This window comes from Cygnus atratus, chromosome 2, assembly GCF_013377495.2.
Source record: "Cygnus atratus isolate AKBS03 ecotype Queensland, Australia chromosome 2, CAtr_DNAZoo_HiC_assembly, whole genome shotgun sequence".
Classification (NCBI taxonomy): domain Eukaryota; kingdom Metazoa; phylum Chordata; class Aves; order Anseriformes; family Anatidae; genus Cygnus; species Cygnus atratus.
In genome coordinates, this window is record NC_066363.1 from 141,139,579 (window position 1) to 141,155,432 (window position 15,854).

At 39.9% G+C, this 15,854-nt stretch overlaps 1 protein-coding gene across 6 annotated transcripts in view; it reads left to right on the top strand.

The window, feature by feature from the left end:
* Positions 1-15,854, top strand: part of OXR1 (oxidation resistance 1) — a 349,036-nt gene that overhangs the window by 121,619 nt on the left and 211,563 nt on the right. For 5 of the 6 annotated variants that reach the window (XM_035546145.2, XM_035546139.2, XM_035546143.2 and 2 more), the window contains exons 2-3: positions 5,958-6,123; positions 12,001-12,197. In XM_035546145.2, the coding sequence (XP_035402038.1) occupies positions 6,065-6,123; positions 12,001-12,197 (256 nt within the window). In that variant the 5' untranslated portion in view covers positions 5,958-6,064. The remainder of the gene's footprint in view (positions 1-5,957; positions 6,124-12,000; positions 12,198-15,854) is intronic. The other variant, XM_050708640.1, reaches the window with a different exon arrangement.

The following is a 15,854-nucleotide window of genomic DNA, read 5'->3' on the forward strand; positions in this document are numbered from 1 at the left end:
CTGAAAATCTGATCCTTCTGTTTACTATTCAATTTCAAATTGACACTTAGAGATTTACATTGCCCATGTTAAAAAAAAAAAAAGTTGGATGCTATCTGTCGATACGACATGCTATGTGCATTGATGGTCATCTCCTTCCCAGGACAGAGACAGCTGTGTTGTTCCCCTGGTCCTAAGGGTCCTAAAGATGCTGCTAAATCAGGGCATCAGAAATAAACAGCTAGTTTATTAAAGAATGAAGAGTAACACCCTTCATCATGCTGCTCTTTGTTTTAGTTTAATTGAACAGCAACACCTGTCTGAAGAAAGTTCATGTTCTGAGAAAATACTGACAAACCTGATAACTACAGCAATTGACATCACGGTGGGTTTATTAATTATCCAGCTTAAAAATGAACCCTTCAGTCTATATTTAACCAAACTATTTTTTTTGTGTGTTTTAAACAACTTTTTCAATATTTATTGTTACCATTAGTATGGGTATAAAATAAAAGACTCCCTTTCTCTTTTAAACTATTACCTTTCCTCATGTTAAATTTTTGCTTAATGGTGTAGAAACAGGCTATTTATTTTTATGGTAGGAAAGACTGAAAAATGTCTTTTTCTATTTAAATATTAAATTTGTATAAATGATTTTAAACATATGTTTTTTATTTTTATTTATTTATTTTTAATCCCTACGTCTTTATATAAATCTGAACTGCATAAGTACTGGACTATACGTTTATACTGTCTGTCATTCAGCTTTTTGCTCTAACCATGTTGTCAGTGAAATGCTTACCCTATCTGCTTCAACCTCAGGCCACACAAATGCTTGTGCCACCCCTACTAGCCCCAGTCCTGGCAGAGTGCACAGGATTCAGAGGACTTGCTGCATTGTCCAGAAGGAGATCTGGTGGTGGCAACTTCTTGCGTAGTCTACAAGTGTCCTAATTCCAGTCAACAAGAAAAATCAAAGTGAATGCTGACAGGTTTTTAAAAGACAAATATTTTAAAATAGTGGAAGTCTGCTATCTAAATCTCAGATGCCTTCCAGCAGCCAGCAATATGCTTTGATCATTGTGGCACCAAAGAGCAGTGGCTTGATAACAGGGTGCCAGTGGAGAAGAAAACAGGATTACACTGAAGGACCTGAAAGGCTGGACTAAGTTGGCTTAAAAGGCAAGGGGGCATTTCATTTGTAAAGAAAGCTGAAAAGAGAAATTGTCTGTCATGATTCTTAGTTTAAAATGAAAGCTAAGAAGAGAAGAAAATTGCCCTGATGGGAATGAAAAGAGCCTTAACAGCCTTGATGAAGTTAGTAGGCATCGTCCGTTGTGAGCCAACATCCAAATAAGAAATGTTTGCTTAGGGTGGGATAAGTACCAGCCGTGCCTCCTCCTGCCTATGGCTGTGCTGACCTAGAAGTTACCAAGAGTGGAAATTTTTACTGAGATCACGACACATTGTTTTCTGTCCCTACAGTTAGGATATTATAGTCCTGTATGTCCCTGTAGTTAGGGCAATCAGTGGTGAAATGTCAAACATTCTCATGATGTAAAAACTTTCATATGCATGAAGAACTTTAGTTTTCCTTTTTTTTTTTTTTTTCCCTTTTCTTTTACTATAGTTTGCTGTGCCCAGAGTAGGTTTTCTTAGGTTCAGTTTGCCCATATCTCTGTGCTTGCCTGAGCCCCTTCCTTCCCACTGAGGGATGCTTGTGCCCTGGCTCTCACTCCTGCAGTCCTGCTGCTCTTCCGACAGAGCTTCCCCAGGTATGTTGTTGCTCATGCGACCCAGTGGGGTATCAGGAGAAGGTTTTTGTGGGCTGTGCTCAGAGGGTGCAAACATAAAGAAATGTCTTTACAACCTTTATGCTCTCGTGGGCCCAAAGCAAAAAGTTGTTAAAAATGTTCCTCCTGCTACCACAGAAGTGAGAAATAAAACAGTCGTGTGGGCTTTCTTTCTTTTTTTTTTTCTTCTTTCTTTCTTTTTCTTTTTTGTTTGTTTTGGTTTTGTTCATTTGCTTGTTTTTGTTTGGTTTAGCAGGTAGGCCCAGTTCCACAATCTATTTGTTCAGCTGTATCTTTCTTCTCATAAAGAGGTTTGAGTAGTGTAGTTTGTTATTTATCAAATGACCTTGTGGCATTGCTTACTTTTTGGGATGACATGACATGAAAATATAAATGCTTGAGAAAGCTTTTTCTCAGTAGATGCAGTTAACAGTCTTTCCATTTTCTAATTGCTTCTGATGGGACCTACACATGGCTCTGGGCCTCTGTCTACCATGTGGCTGCAGCATCCATGTGAATACAGGATAGCCTGGGGTCCTCAGTCAGCCCTGCAGGCTGTTTTGGGGGCTGTAGAGGAAATGCTGATAACGACTTTGCCATGTTCCTAACCCCGAGTGAACAGAGAGCGTGCTGTTCGGGGTTAGTCTGAGCTGAATATTTAGAGCAGGAGGGTCTTCTGATGGGAGGGTAGGAGAATGCTTTTGTTGAACTATAAATTATTCCTGTATCTTTGATGACCTTTCTTTCCCATCTGGTGTAACCTTGGCTAGCTGAATTTATGAATCAGAAATACAAGAACAAGTCAAATATTTTTTCAAACTTTTATGGCTAGTTCCCAGCGAAACTCCCTCAAGAAAAAAAAAGTGGCTTGGATGTAATAAGAAAGTCAGTATGTTTTCAGTGGAAGGTGTGTTAGATAGAATAGAGTAGTTTAGTTGGAAGGGACTTCCAGAGATCATCTAGTCCCACTGCCTGACCTCTTCAGAGCTAACCAAGAGTTAAAGCATATCAATGAGCACGTTAACCAAATGCCTCTCTAACACTGACAATCATGGGGCATCAGCCACCTCCCTAGGAAGCCTGTCTCAATGTTGGACCACCCTCACAGTAAATAATTTTTGCCTTATGTGTGGGCTGAACCTCCCCTGGTTCAGCTTTGTGCTTTTTCCTATCAAATAATACTCTTGTGTTCTGCCTAGCAAATAACAGTCAAACCAAAGAAAAAGAAAAAAAGAAAAAAAAAGAAAAAAAAATTATATTAAGTTCATTTTATATAATCTCTACATTGACTGCACATTGCATTAAGGAGTTAAAATTATACTTATTATTCAAAATACTTGAATTATATATGAATTGAAAGGCCAAATCTGAATTCTCCTTTGGCTATGATGATGAAAGATTTCTCATTTTGCCTAGTTTCTAACTTGTCTTTGACAAGTAAGGTGCTTCTGCAGAGATTTATCTGACATTATTATATCCTGAAGAGTACTTTGAGAACCAGTTTATGTTTCCAGCAAGGAGAAATGCCAGATGTTTCAGTCTCCTCAAGGAACAGCTTCTGTCCCTACTCACTGTAACAAGCCTGCCCTTTGTGAGATGGTGCTAATTGCTTCATTTTATGAGCTGCTTTTTGTCATGTGAGGGCTTATGCAAAGATATATTATGCACAGATTGCAAATCTATGTAAACTTTATTTCAAGACTAACCTATACTGCAATAGTATGAAAACACAGTATTTGTACAAATTGGGTAACTTAGGTGCCTCAGAAAGGTATTGTTTGGCTTGCTAACCAAGTTGCTAGCCTTTGTCTAGTCTTGTTATTGCCCTTTATTCAGTGAAGACAGGTGGGTGCTTCCAAAGATCTCTAGATATTACATGTTTTTTCAGTCTTACATCTGTGTAATGTTCTGCACCTGGTTCTTAGAAAAGTGGAACAGCAATAATGCCTTCCACATGCATCCTCATAGCCCCAGTGCCAGGTAGGACATGGATGGCTTTGGGCAAGGAGTACCTTGAACCTCAGTGTGAGGAGCACTCTCATGGCTCTAGGAAGAGGAGGGAAGTCTCCATTTGGGAAGGACGATGAGGAGGGGTTGAGTGATTGCCTGTGAGGTGGGTGACTTCTGTCCTGGATTAACCCCTATAGCCTAGTGACAGGTCACGAAGTGTCAGTCTCTGCACTCTCTATACCGTGTCCAGTTGCTTAGGCTAAGAATGGTGGCTCTTGCTTGCTGCAGCTGATCCCAGGACTGCTGGTCCAGGTTGGTCCCAGGCTACCCAGCAGCCCTGTGTAACACGAGAGTGGGGTGTCACGGTGTGACAGGGCAGGGTGTTCAGCTGCAGGAGGGGATGCCATCCCTAGGCTGGAGAGGATGCAGAACAACAGGTCTCCAGTTACCTGAAAACACTCCAGCTGATGGGCTATTGCACAGCCATGCCCTTGGCTGGGTCTCACTCACTGTTTATTTATTCCCTTTTCCTCTTTTACAAAATACCTTAAAAACTCAATGAATGATTTTCAGTGAAGAAATCAGGATGTTTAATCCCATGTATGTTTTGTGGAATAAAAATAATAATAATCTATAAATTGGTTCTATATCTTGAAAGAAGTGTTTAAGTTGTTTCACTGTTTACATTTCAAGTTGCAAGAGCTACTGAGCAAGGCAGAAGAATGAGCAGATTTGCATTTTTATGTCTTAGGACAACTGTATCCACAGCATTTTATTTTAACTTGTGCAGCGGTTGCCTGCTGTGCTGATGCTTGTTTGCTGAGATGGTAGAACTACAGAGCACAAATCTGTGCTGCTGTAAGAGTGTTGTAACTTCCAACCCCCCTTTCTGCCTCTTTGGGAAGTTAAAAGGCGCTTTTGCTTCCAAATTTGACTACATAAATGTATGCACGTTATGATTACATATATTGTGGCAATGCTGGGAACATTAAATGCCCAGGGGTATTGCTGCTGACTTGTAAACAACTTGGAAAACAGTCAAGCCTAAAGTTGGACTCAAAAAGAAATGTAAATGCAATTGCCTAAATAAAAGGCTATGGATAAAGCAGCTTTTTTAATGTATAAATTACTTGCAGTTAACACAGAAAATAAGAGATTTTATGATAAAGTTTAATAAATTATACAGAAAAAAAATGCTACAAGTTTATATGGCTTCAGTGTAGGTGAGGTGTTCCATGTGTCTCAAAGTATGCTATGCTGCTCCCAGACCACTGACTACACATTTTTGAAAACTCTGTGAATTCTGTGTTTGGGAGAAAGATGACAGTAGTATAGGATGTGGTCCTGCCAGTGTGAAAACCTCATGGTAATGGTCAGAAAAATGGGATCTGGGGCTGGTTGCATAGCCTATAACAAAGAGATTTCGGAAATAGCTCCTGCCAATCAGGTGAAGTAAAGACTTTCCTCAGTGGTACAACCTTAAAATAGTTTGGATTATTTGAATCCAATCCTTATATACAAGGTTGCATCCGAAATAATGCTACAGCATTAATGAGACAAACGTGAATTAAGTGGAAATTGCCATCACTTTAAAACCATTATGCAAACTTCTTCTGTGCAGAATATGACAGAGCTGGAAATTTTAAGACCCATACAAATTTTACAAAAGTAGATTTGCATAAAGCATTGGAAGAGCTTTTGTGGAAATGGAACTAGTGGGAGTTATTTAAATAACAGTATAGCAGCTATTAACAAAATAGTAAGATCCAAAATAGTAATTTACTTTTCACATCTCTTCTAAAACATGTCCAGAGATAAGATAACTGTCAGCAAATAGTACAGTGTTGCAACCCACCCTCTCAAAATCCTAAAAGGAAAGATCAAGAAATTTTTATGCTTGACAAAATGTGCTGCCTAGTTGCTGAGCATATTATTTCCACCATGTAAAGCAGCTGTACAATATTATACAGTCATGGTGAAGCCATATGATCTTGAGCTCTTAATCATTACAAACGCTTACAAAGGAGAAAATAATGATCTGTATACACTGTGACTATCTGAGTTATTATGTATTTAGCATGATTGCTGCCATCTTCCTCCCTATCATCATCATCACTGCCTTCTCCACTGCTGCCCTACCTCATCCTCCTGTGAATGCACATCTCCAGGCCCATCTGCGGTGCGTAGAGCGCGTTGAATCCTTTGCCAGTGGACTCACTAATGCTTCTCTCCCAGGCAGTGAGAATGCCTTGTCCCACTTGAGCCACAAGCGGATTCTGGATTCTCCCGCTTGGAGTTAATGGATGTAACCAGGCAGCAACCAATCTATATGTCTTCTGTAAATGATCCTCCAAGGGTTTACCTGTAGCAGTGCTGTCATGCTCCCAGGAATAATCACAAGGTTTGTGTGCATTTTTGTAAATCTTTATTCTGCGGTGTGCCTTTGAAACCCATTAGGCACAAGCGTTGTCTACAGAGCTTTGTTAAAAGGTCACATCACAAAATCTTTTTTCAACAGTTTGGGTATTCTTCATCTTTTCCCCTGACACCTTGTGGAAACTTGTATTTTGGCATTGTCATTTCTTACATAATGACGTATGGTGGCAGCTTTCCTGCATGTACGGGACCACATCTTTGAGGATGACTGGGCAGTGGAGGGAGGGTGGGTTGGGTTTGCTGTCTGGTGTTCTGGTGACTAACAGCTCTTGTGTCTTTGATTTGCATGGTAATATTTGCCAGTGTGTGTGAAGGAGCAAAAAAAGAGTGCTTTATATTGCTCTATGTGCTCAGATACGTATGGTGGGGCGACATTAAGCAAAACATGATGTTGAAGTGCCACTATTTTTTGGCACATAGCTGTTGCGCCAACACTGTTTTCTTTCCTGAAGCTAAGCTGAGAGTTGCATTGTTAATAAATACCTACTGCTTTGAATTGCTCTTTGGGCTGTGTAGGTGTGAATTAAGTTCTAATCTTTTCATAATGCCACCTGTGCGAAGGTCTTCTTGTTTTCTGCCACCAAACGATCTCATAAGCTGCTTGCGTTATCAGAAAGCTCTGCTGCATGGTCAATACCTAAAGTAACATTTTGAAGGGCTTTTCTCTTTTCTTGTTTACTGACAAGCATCCACTTCAGCGGTGTTGTATGTTCTAGCTGCTTTATGTTGTTTGGTTTTGTTTCCCCCTGCAATTCATAATGACCAATTCAGATTTGAATTGCAAGTGTGTCGCACTCAGCTGTGTGCAGTACTTAGGGAGGAGTGGTACTTTGGGACAGTGTCAGAGGCAGCGCATGTACTGGGAGGCTGTGAAACCCCTCTACCTTCCAGCCATCCCTGGTTCAAGGAATTTTCGAGCTGGAGGCGGCCTCTGTGTATCTGCATACTTGATAGCCCATAATGGATGTTTTCTCCCTGACTTGTGTAATTCACTTTCTTACTGAGTGATACTCCCAGCCTGCACAATTATTGCCGTCATGCAATCATACACAGTTCAAAGAAGTACAACTGTTTGTTTATTTCAGACCTGCTGCTTGCTTTCATTTGGTGCTTCTTATATCTCCTGCTGTGAAAGTGGTGAAAAATCATTTCCTCCTGCTCGCATGCTCCATTGCTGATGGCTGCGGAGATCCCTGCCCTGCTCCCAGCCATCGGCTCCCTCCTGCACTGAGCAGCTGCAGGCTGCTTCGTCTCTCTTTGTGAGGTGCTGTCTCATCATCGCTGCTGTTGGGTTTCTTTATTTTTTTTTTCTCTGTATCATTCTAATTCTGCCATCTTCTCTTTGCGAGGGCATGGCCAGAGCTGCAGGTGGTATTCCAGAGCATTAAACAAACCATTTTCCAGCGGACTTACAGAGCATTGCCTTCTGCTGCAAGTGTGCCGAGGGAGCCTTGCATGGGAAGTGGCGCCGAAGCAGGCCACAAGTCTTTTACCTGATGCATCACAATTGCCATGGCAGTCCAAAGTGCCAGCCACGTGCAAATGCAGATTTGTGTGGAGGCTGGGCAGGATAACAGGGGAAAAAGTAACTTGTCTCAGGCTTTCTCTTGTATATGAGTTGCCAGATCTTTTCAGTGGTGTGTTGAAAACAGAGGAAAAAGTTTGTGTTTTCCAGGATCAGATAAAACCTGGCTGTTGACATCGGTGTAAATCACATTTCTTGCTCAAAAGAAATCAAATTCATAACCAGCTTTTCTGGGCACTCAGAAATACCACGTGAAGAATAAGCATCACTCTTCAAATGAATGATTTTGTTTCTCCTATTAACTGTGTGGTAAAATCTCTGGAATAGTCACAGAGAGCACAGGGACTTGTTTTGTATTCAGTAGGTAAGAATGAGTTAGGCTTTCCTCCAAATCTTTGTAAGGCATTTTTACTTAGAAATTCATAAATATCAAATTGTACAGATTTCCAGCCCCTGGGAGGCTTTGTATGCTTGTTTGTTTCCACCATACATGGTTTAAAAGCATTATTTTTTTTTCTTTTGGATAGGACTGCCAGCCATGCTTGTTTCAAGATCTGTTTAGAGAATGATGCCTTATTTTTTCCATGGTGCTTTACAAAAAAATTGGTTTGAAATTATAAAAAGAAAACATGCATGGATTGCATTAGGAACCGAGGAGGTTTGTGACAGTGAGTTCTAGGGACAAAATCCTAATGCTCTTAAAACCTATAGCAGACTTCCCAGTATCTTCACCAGCCTGGGGATTTCGTGACTTCCCATATGTACTGACTGCCTAGAGCCCTTTGTGGTCGGTGCCTAACCACCCAACAGACTTTTTGCTTTTTGAGGGAAATGTTTAGAATTGGTTCAAAGTGACCTGTTACAGGAGATGCTGCTGGGGAGCGCGGGGAGCCAGCTGGACAGGCAGGCAGAGGTAAAGCTGGAGCCATCTGTTGGGCTGTCCATAAGATGCGGTAGAAAACTTTGCATGGGGAGGATGGAAAGAGAAATAAAGAGGAAGTTCAAAAGCTGGTCAGTGTATCTACCTGCAGATAAGTCGTATCACACAGCTCGGAGATGCACATCCCTCCTGGATTAGCTATATGAGCAGATTCTCTGCAATCAGGAACCGGCGGGATGCTGAGAGGCAGATCTGGGCGCTGTGCCACTGCCGGGTAGGTCAGAGGCACCAAGGGGTGACTGTGTCTCTGATGGCTGGAGTTACTGGGGTGTGTGACATCTGTTCTGAGGAAAATACAGGGAGATATAAATGGAGAAAATGGGTTCTTAATGGGTTATTAGTAATAGTGCAGTTGAATTACGCAGATAGATGTGTGAAACGTGTGTTTTGACAAGGCTGTCTAAAAATGAGGTGCTGCTCAGCCATTAAATCAGCCATGTTCCAAACAAACACTGCACCTCCAGACCCAGTCAGTAGCAGTTGAGTAATCCCTGCTATAGCCCTGCTTGAACGTCAGCCCAGAATGGGCTGTCTCAATTAATTGTCGGTAATTGGGCCTTCATACTCATTTGATGTTTCCGTTGAACTTACAGATTTTGTTGTGAAGGTGACTTAACACTGAAGTGAGACCACTGCCATACTTCACAGAAGCCACCACTAGCCAAGAGGTGGCAGTAATGACCTCCTAGGGATTTCACACCTCTGAAAGGCTGAAGATTTTACTTTGTTAAACTCTTTTTTTTTTTTTTTTTTTTTGTCCCCTTCAACTTGTATAATTTAAAGATAGCTGCAGAAGAAGAAATTTCTGGCCCTTCTAATTCAGGTTTCAGTCAAGTTAGAACTGTGCCCTTGCCACTGAATGTGCATTTCCAACTCCTGCTCATGCAGTGCTGACTTTGAAATCCTTGCTGTCATTCTCTGCCATCTGGATGCAGCAGCGTCATTTTGGGTCACACCAAGCAATATTGAAAAACTTGTGTTGCCCGTTGTTGAAATCTTAGTTGAAGGCTACTATGGAATACATGAAGTAAAAGATAAAAAAGCTTTGCACAACATTTCCTCTATCTTATATTTGTTTTTCTACAAGACAGCCTGAAATAAAGAAGAAACAAGAAATGTGATCCTGAAGCATTTCACGTTCAGATTCCTTTCTGTCAGAAAATAAATCTTGTCACAGCCAGTGCAGCTTTAAATACAAATAAATAAATAAACAAATAAATAAATAAATAGGGCAGGGGGAAGCAAGCACAGCGCAAGGCCAGTAATAAAGCAGGGTGCTGGAAAAGGGTCAGGCTTACAAAGAATTATTTTTCCTGGCTTCAAAACATACACTTTGCAAGGCATTGCAGTCCAGTGAAGATGCATTTCAAAGGCTGCAGTGTTTTTTTCAAATTGTTTGCCAGACATGACTGTATCAATACACAGTCCAGGTGGGCAGAAATAAGATACATTTGAGTAAGTGGCTTGTTTTTGTAAAGACAAAAGCTCATATAAACTTATAAACTCATGTCCTCACTTGAACCTGTGTTCAGAGTAAATAACTATTTCTTTTTGCGCATTAATTTGCTATAGGCATTTGAACCCAGTCCCTTGTTCATCATGTCACCTAATAAAGGGCGTGTGGCCTTTTACTGTTCAGGTGACAGGTATTATCCCTTTATTCCTTGTTGATTCCAGAAGAACAGACACAGTATATTTGTAACAATCTGGTATTCCCCCCGGTGCAGCAATCTATTTTATTAATTGGACTGCCCTTCAGATGGCCTTGGTGGCCAAGAAAGTGTTCATTATATAGCTGAGAATGTGTATCATAATGGTATTTTTCCACTTCTATCATTTATTTCAACATGCCTGCTGTCTGTCTTCCTCCGAGGCAGAGTATTGGCACAGGCGTAGAAATACATAATGCAGAACATATGTACACTTATTGATCTTTAGGTCTCACTTGCCTTGGTTTGAAATTATGGAGGTAATAAACACTTTGTAGCTTCTTTGCACACAACATTTTTGCACATCACGGAAGCAAGGCTCTGTAACCTACGGAAATCACAGTGGAAGCTTGGGTCAGATATAGAACATTATTTCTCAAAACCATCAAAACCAGTGATTTTCTTGTGCAAAACCATCCTTTAAACCTCCAAGAGTTTCAAGTGGTAATGAATTTTAGGGATTTTTTTTAATTATTGTTATGAATATGGCATATTCAACAAGGTAGCAGATTTTAACATCATAATGGAATACCAACTTAACCAATGAGTCGATTAAAAAAAATATATATATATAGCCTTCATTTTAGGTAAATACCTTTGATCATCTGTGATCACATGTGATCAAATGCTAGACCTTCTCAAAACAAGGTTTCTAGAGCGTTATTTCAAATAACATTTTTCTTTTCTTCTCACACCATGTTAGTCAGGGAGGGAGCCCTGCCCAGTCTTAGTTATGGCAGAACTGTGGTGATTTAGTGATGGGACTGTACTTACCACTTCTTCAAAGTGGGATTTGAGAGTTTTTGTGTGTCTCTGTCCTGCAGAACTCTGGCAAAATGTTTGGGGAGGATTGGAGAGCAGTCATGTCATTTTCCTTGACTTCAGCAAGGCTTTTGACACTGTCTACCAAAATATTCTTGTATCTGAGTTATGATGTTATGTCTGGATGTGTGGACAACCAGATGGGTAAAAAATAAAAAATAAAAATGGTCAGGCTCAGAGAATAGTGGTTAATAAGTCAAAATCTGCCTGGATGCCATTAATGAGCTGAGCAGAACTGATTTCTTCTGCAGGACAGAGAATTTCTCTTCCTCTGCCCACTGCTCTTGCAGTGCACAAAGTGGCATCAGGGGTTAGTGGGAATCTTGAATTTATGTGAGAAACAACACATTGAAATTACTGCAGAGTGAGAAATGCAGTTGTAGAGCTACAACTGAATTCAGATCATAAGTCAGCTCCTTTCTCTTGGGGCTTTCAGCAACTTTGTGCAAATGATTTAATTTCTTTGTATTCCCCTTGTCTGTGGAAATTTAAGCCAAGCAAATGTAATGATAGGTTAATTGTATCAGCTCATCTTCTCTGGAATGGATTAGGGACTGATCCTACAGGCAGCTCAGCAGGCTGATCCGAGGGCAGTTCACCGTTTGCAGCTACATATGAGCTGCAGTAGGATGAGACGTAACTGCTGTAACTGATTTAGCGGGAGCTGAAAGGGGAAATTACTACAAGGCCTAATTTACCACTGCTGTTCTTCTGTGTTGTGCTGGGACATGCATGAATTGTGTACAGTGAATATAGTGGTGTTATTCTATATAAAATTAAGCAGATTATACAATCTAGCTGTAGAACAAAGATTAATAATACCTTACTGCCTTAAATTGTCTTTAGATTAAAGAAAAAGTCACAGTCGGTGGACATTAGTGGGCCAGGATGCAACCCAGTGGCAGCTGAAGCTCAGACTCCTCAGCCCAGTAAATCTTTGCTTGCCACTAAGGCAACAACTTCTGAGGAGGAACAGAACAACACCGCAAATACCCAAAGGCGCAACCCACGGAGGAGTGAGTTGAAGAGATATTACACCATCGGTGAGTTTTCTTTCACAGAAAAAATCAAATATGCTCATTAAAATCGCAAGGATTTCCTATTTACCTGTGTTTTATTTCTTTTAGTTAATTGTGTTTGGCTGTTAAGGTTACAAATGCCCACACTGAGCAATAAGATGTCATATCTTAATGCTGATGTCAAATTACCGTTAAGAATTAACCTGCTTTATTTATCTTGCACAGTTTACAAGAATTCTTTCTTCAGCCTTTTATTGTTTTTTTTTTTTCCTAAGAACAATTATTGAAGAAAACACAGAAGCAATTTGGGGAGGAAGGGTATAGGAAGGATGTAATTGCCTTTGACATTCGATTGCATTAGAATTTAGGCAGAGATAATTTAGAATGCTCCTGCTTAGAAAGGATTTCCAGTTTGGAGAAGGCCTACTGAGCTTGGAGTCATTCTAGGAAAACGTAGCCAGGATTAATTGGGGGTTTCTGGATACCTTTTTCTGAATAATTTGGGTTTTTGGATATTCTCCTGGGATTTCAGTATCTACATGCTTCATAAAACTGTCTTAGGTACCTTAGCAGGTGCTTCATAACTCGCTTCCCCATAAATCTTTTCAGGACTGGACCTGACTGATTTCTTTGGTAAGATTTTGCTTCTCGCCTGGTTAAAACTGCATGAAGAGTGACCTTCTAGTGTTTGTGCCTGGTTCATTAATGCTTCCGAGAGGCAGATATGCTAATGGGAGTTGTAAAAATAAGAGGGATGGACGCTAATGCTGTGCTTTGAACAGATGAAAAGCCAGCAGTTTTAAGAAAAAGAAGTTAGGTATTTTAATTATGGGTTTGTTGGCTGTTGAATTATTGCAGTATAATGTGAGAATTTCATTCTGTTAAAGGTAAATATTTATGTGCCTTTAACTCATCTAAAAAGTAAAGAAAAATGTGTTGCATTAAACATTTTTCATGTGTTACATCTGAATGCTTAAAATTGCCAGTGTAGTTTCCTTCTTTAAAAACAATCTACACAACTTAATAATGAAGGATGTATTTTAAGTCGTCAATGATTATATGTATTTGCAGTTTTTGATGTTCCTTGTTCAAAATGAGCTGTGGAACTGCCTTCCAAAAACTCATAGAAGCTTTGACTATCTGCTCCCACTCAATCCTGTCTACCCCAACATAGACAAAAATGAGGCAAAGTGAAGTCATTGATGAGTTTGTTAGTGTCTTGGACATAGATTCCAAAATTATATTTAATAATCTCAGATTGCACAGTCCTTCTTTGAAGGACATTCTATCCTATCACACTTGAGAATAGCACCCTAAAATGGAATCCTTTATACTTTAGTATAGAATGAGTTTTCTGAGAAAGCATAGTTAAATCAGTGCTCTTGAGTGAACTTTTTACTTTTAAATGTGCTAGGAAATACTGCTTTATGACTTTTTTTTCTCCTCATTCCTCCAAATAATCTCAAAGGAGTATCAAAGATATGCCAAGATTGTTTCATGCCTAAAACAGGGGATGGGATGAGGGAGTTTTCCTCAAGAGTACTAATGAACATAAAGATCCACCATATCACCAGAATGAGTTCTTAATTTAACTCAAGATTAAAACTGTTATTGGAAAGTTGACCATTAACCATTAAATGTTCTTCTGCCATCAACCAAATCCCAGTTTGTGTATGGAGGCACTGACTCAGGTTTGCATTTATCTCCTTGTTAAATTTGACTTACCTGCATTTTCTGTTGTGAACCGTTAAAAAAAAAATCATTGTAATGTGAACTCTACCAATATTATAAACCTAGAGACGCTTCTAGTGATCACAGGGTCTGAACACTAATTGCTCGTGATCTGATCTCAGTGTTGGAATAACAGAATGTTGTTCATACTTTTGATTAATTTGTTTGAACATCATGCGACACTTGATTCAACAGACTTATGGAAGTGTTGATTGGACCTCTGAAGAGCTCTGAAGGTCAGATAGTCTGACCTCCTGTTGGAAGTAGGACTTCAGCCAACACCAGATCAGAACAGCCAAAGCGTTGTCTTGCCAAGTCTTGAAAATCTCTAGGGGTGGATATTCCATGGTGTCTCTGAGTACGCTGTTGCAGTGCTGGAACACAGACAGCGTGTCCACAAACAGCAACATCCAACAGGCAGCTTGTCTGTAAACAGATGCTAACATTTGTGAACAACAGTTGTAGACCCTGGGGAAGTATAAAGGGAACAGACCATAGAAAGTGGCCAAGCTTACATGTTTTTTCTTAAACAGCATCTTCTGAGTACTGGGCAAGGACCTACCCAGTATGGGAAAAAAGAAGTAAAAAGCTTGTGGGTTGAGATAAAGACAGTTTAATAGGACAGAAAAGGAAGTGTATTAATAATAATATTATTAATAATAACAGAACGTGCAAAGTAAGTGATGCACAATGCAATTGCTCACTGACCACTAACCAATGCCCATCCCATCCCTGAGCAGCAATCCCCCCCACCCTGGCCAGAGACCCCCATATTTATTGTTCAGCATGACACCGTATGGTGTGGGACATCCCTTCGTCTGCTTTGGGTCAGCTGTGCTGGTTCTGTCCCCTCCCAGCTTCTTGTGCACCCCCAGCCTCCCCGCTGGCAGGGCAGCAGGAGGAGCTGGAAAGTCCTTGACTTAGTATAAGCACTGCTCTGCAACAAGGAAACCATCAACATGTTGTCAACATTGTTCTCATCCTAAATCCAAAACACAGCACCATACCAGCTGCTGGGAGGAAAATTAACTCTATCCTAGCTGAAATCAGGACAATATGCAACCTGCCTAAATCACAAAGCGTTGGTACCAGCCAGTGTTACTTCATACTACATAATGTTCAGATTTTATGACAGGCAAACTGAAGAAATAAGAGTTTCTCTGTATCTTCACAAACATGTAATTATACATGTTCCTGAATATTGTGAAAATGAAGGATTTCATCTTGGACAGCACAGTACTTTTATCAGATGAACGTGTTTTATGCACTGGCTGAATTGTTCTGGTATTGTCTTTGGATTTTATAATGTGAGAGAAACCATAGTTGTCTTCTTAAAGCTCCCATCAACTTCAATGTCCTTTACCTTATGACCTATGTGACTCCTTTGATTTAAACCTACTTCAATTTCTTTGACGTGTCAAAAATTAATTTTAATACACAAAGTGTAATCAAGTGTTTTGTAACTTTCTGAGGATGAATGTAATGACACACCTGCAATGGGCAGGGACTCTGAAATAGGAAATACCAAATTCTAATGGTGTTTTGTGTACAGTTGGCTATTAAATAGCTTAAACAAGCACATTAGACTCGTTGCTCACCTAATACAATTACACAGGGTTTTACCTTGTTTTGACCTTGTTTGCATGTTCTCTACTAATAGCAATCAGTGTCCAAGATCAAGCAACATGAACTAATCATTACTGTGATAAATGGATTAAGAACATGTGTTGAAAATCTAATGATCTAAGACGGCTTTGCCTCTTTCATTTAAAAATTAGAATTCTGTTACATTAACCTCCAACCAAATTGGCAAATGACAGTGTTTATGATAGTGACTAATGGAGCTTGAGTAAACTAATACCTGTTGTGTTTTGTGTTATACTCTCATTTTTCATGTTTGTTTTCAGTAACAATAATGATCTTCAAAGTACTTTATAGATATAAGATCTG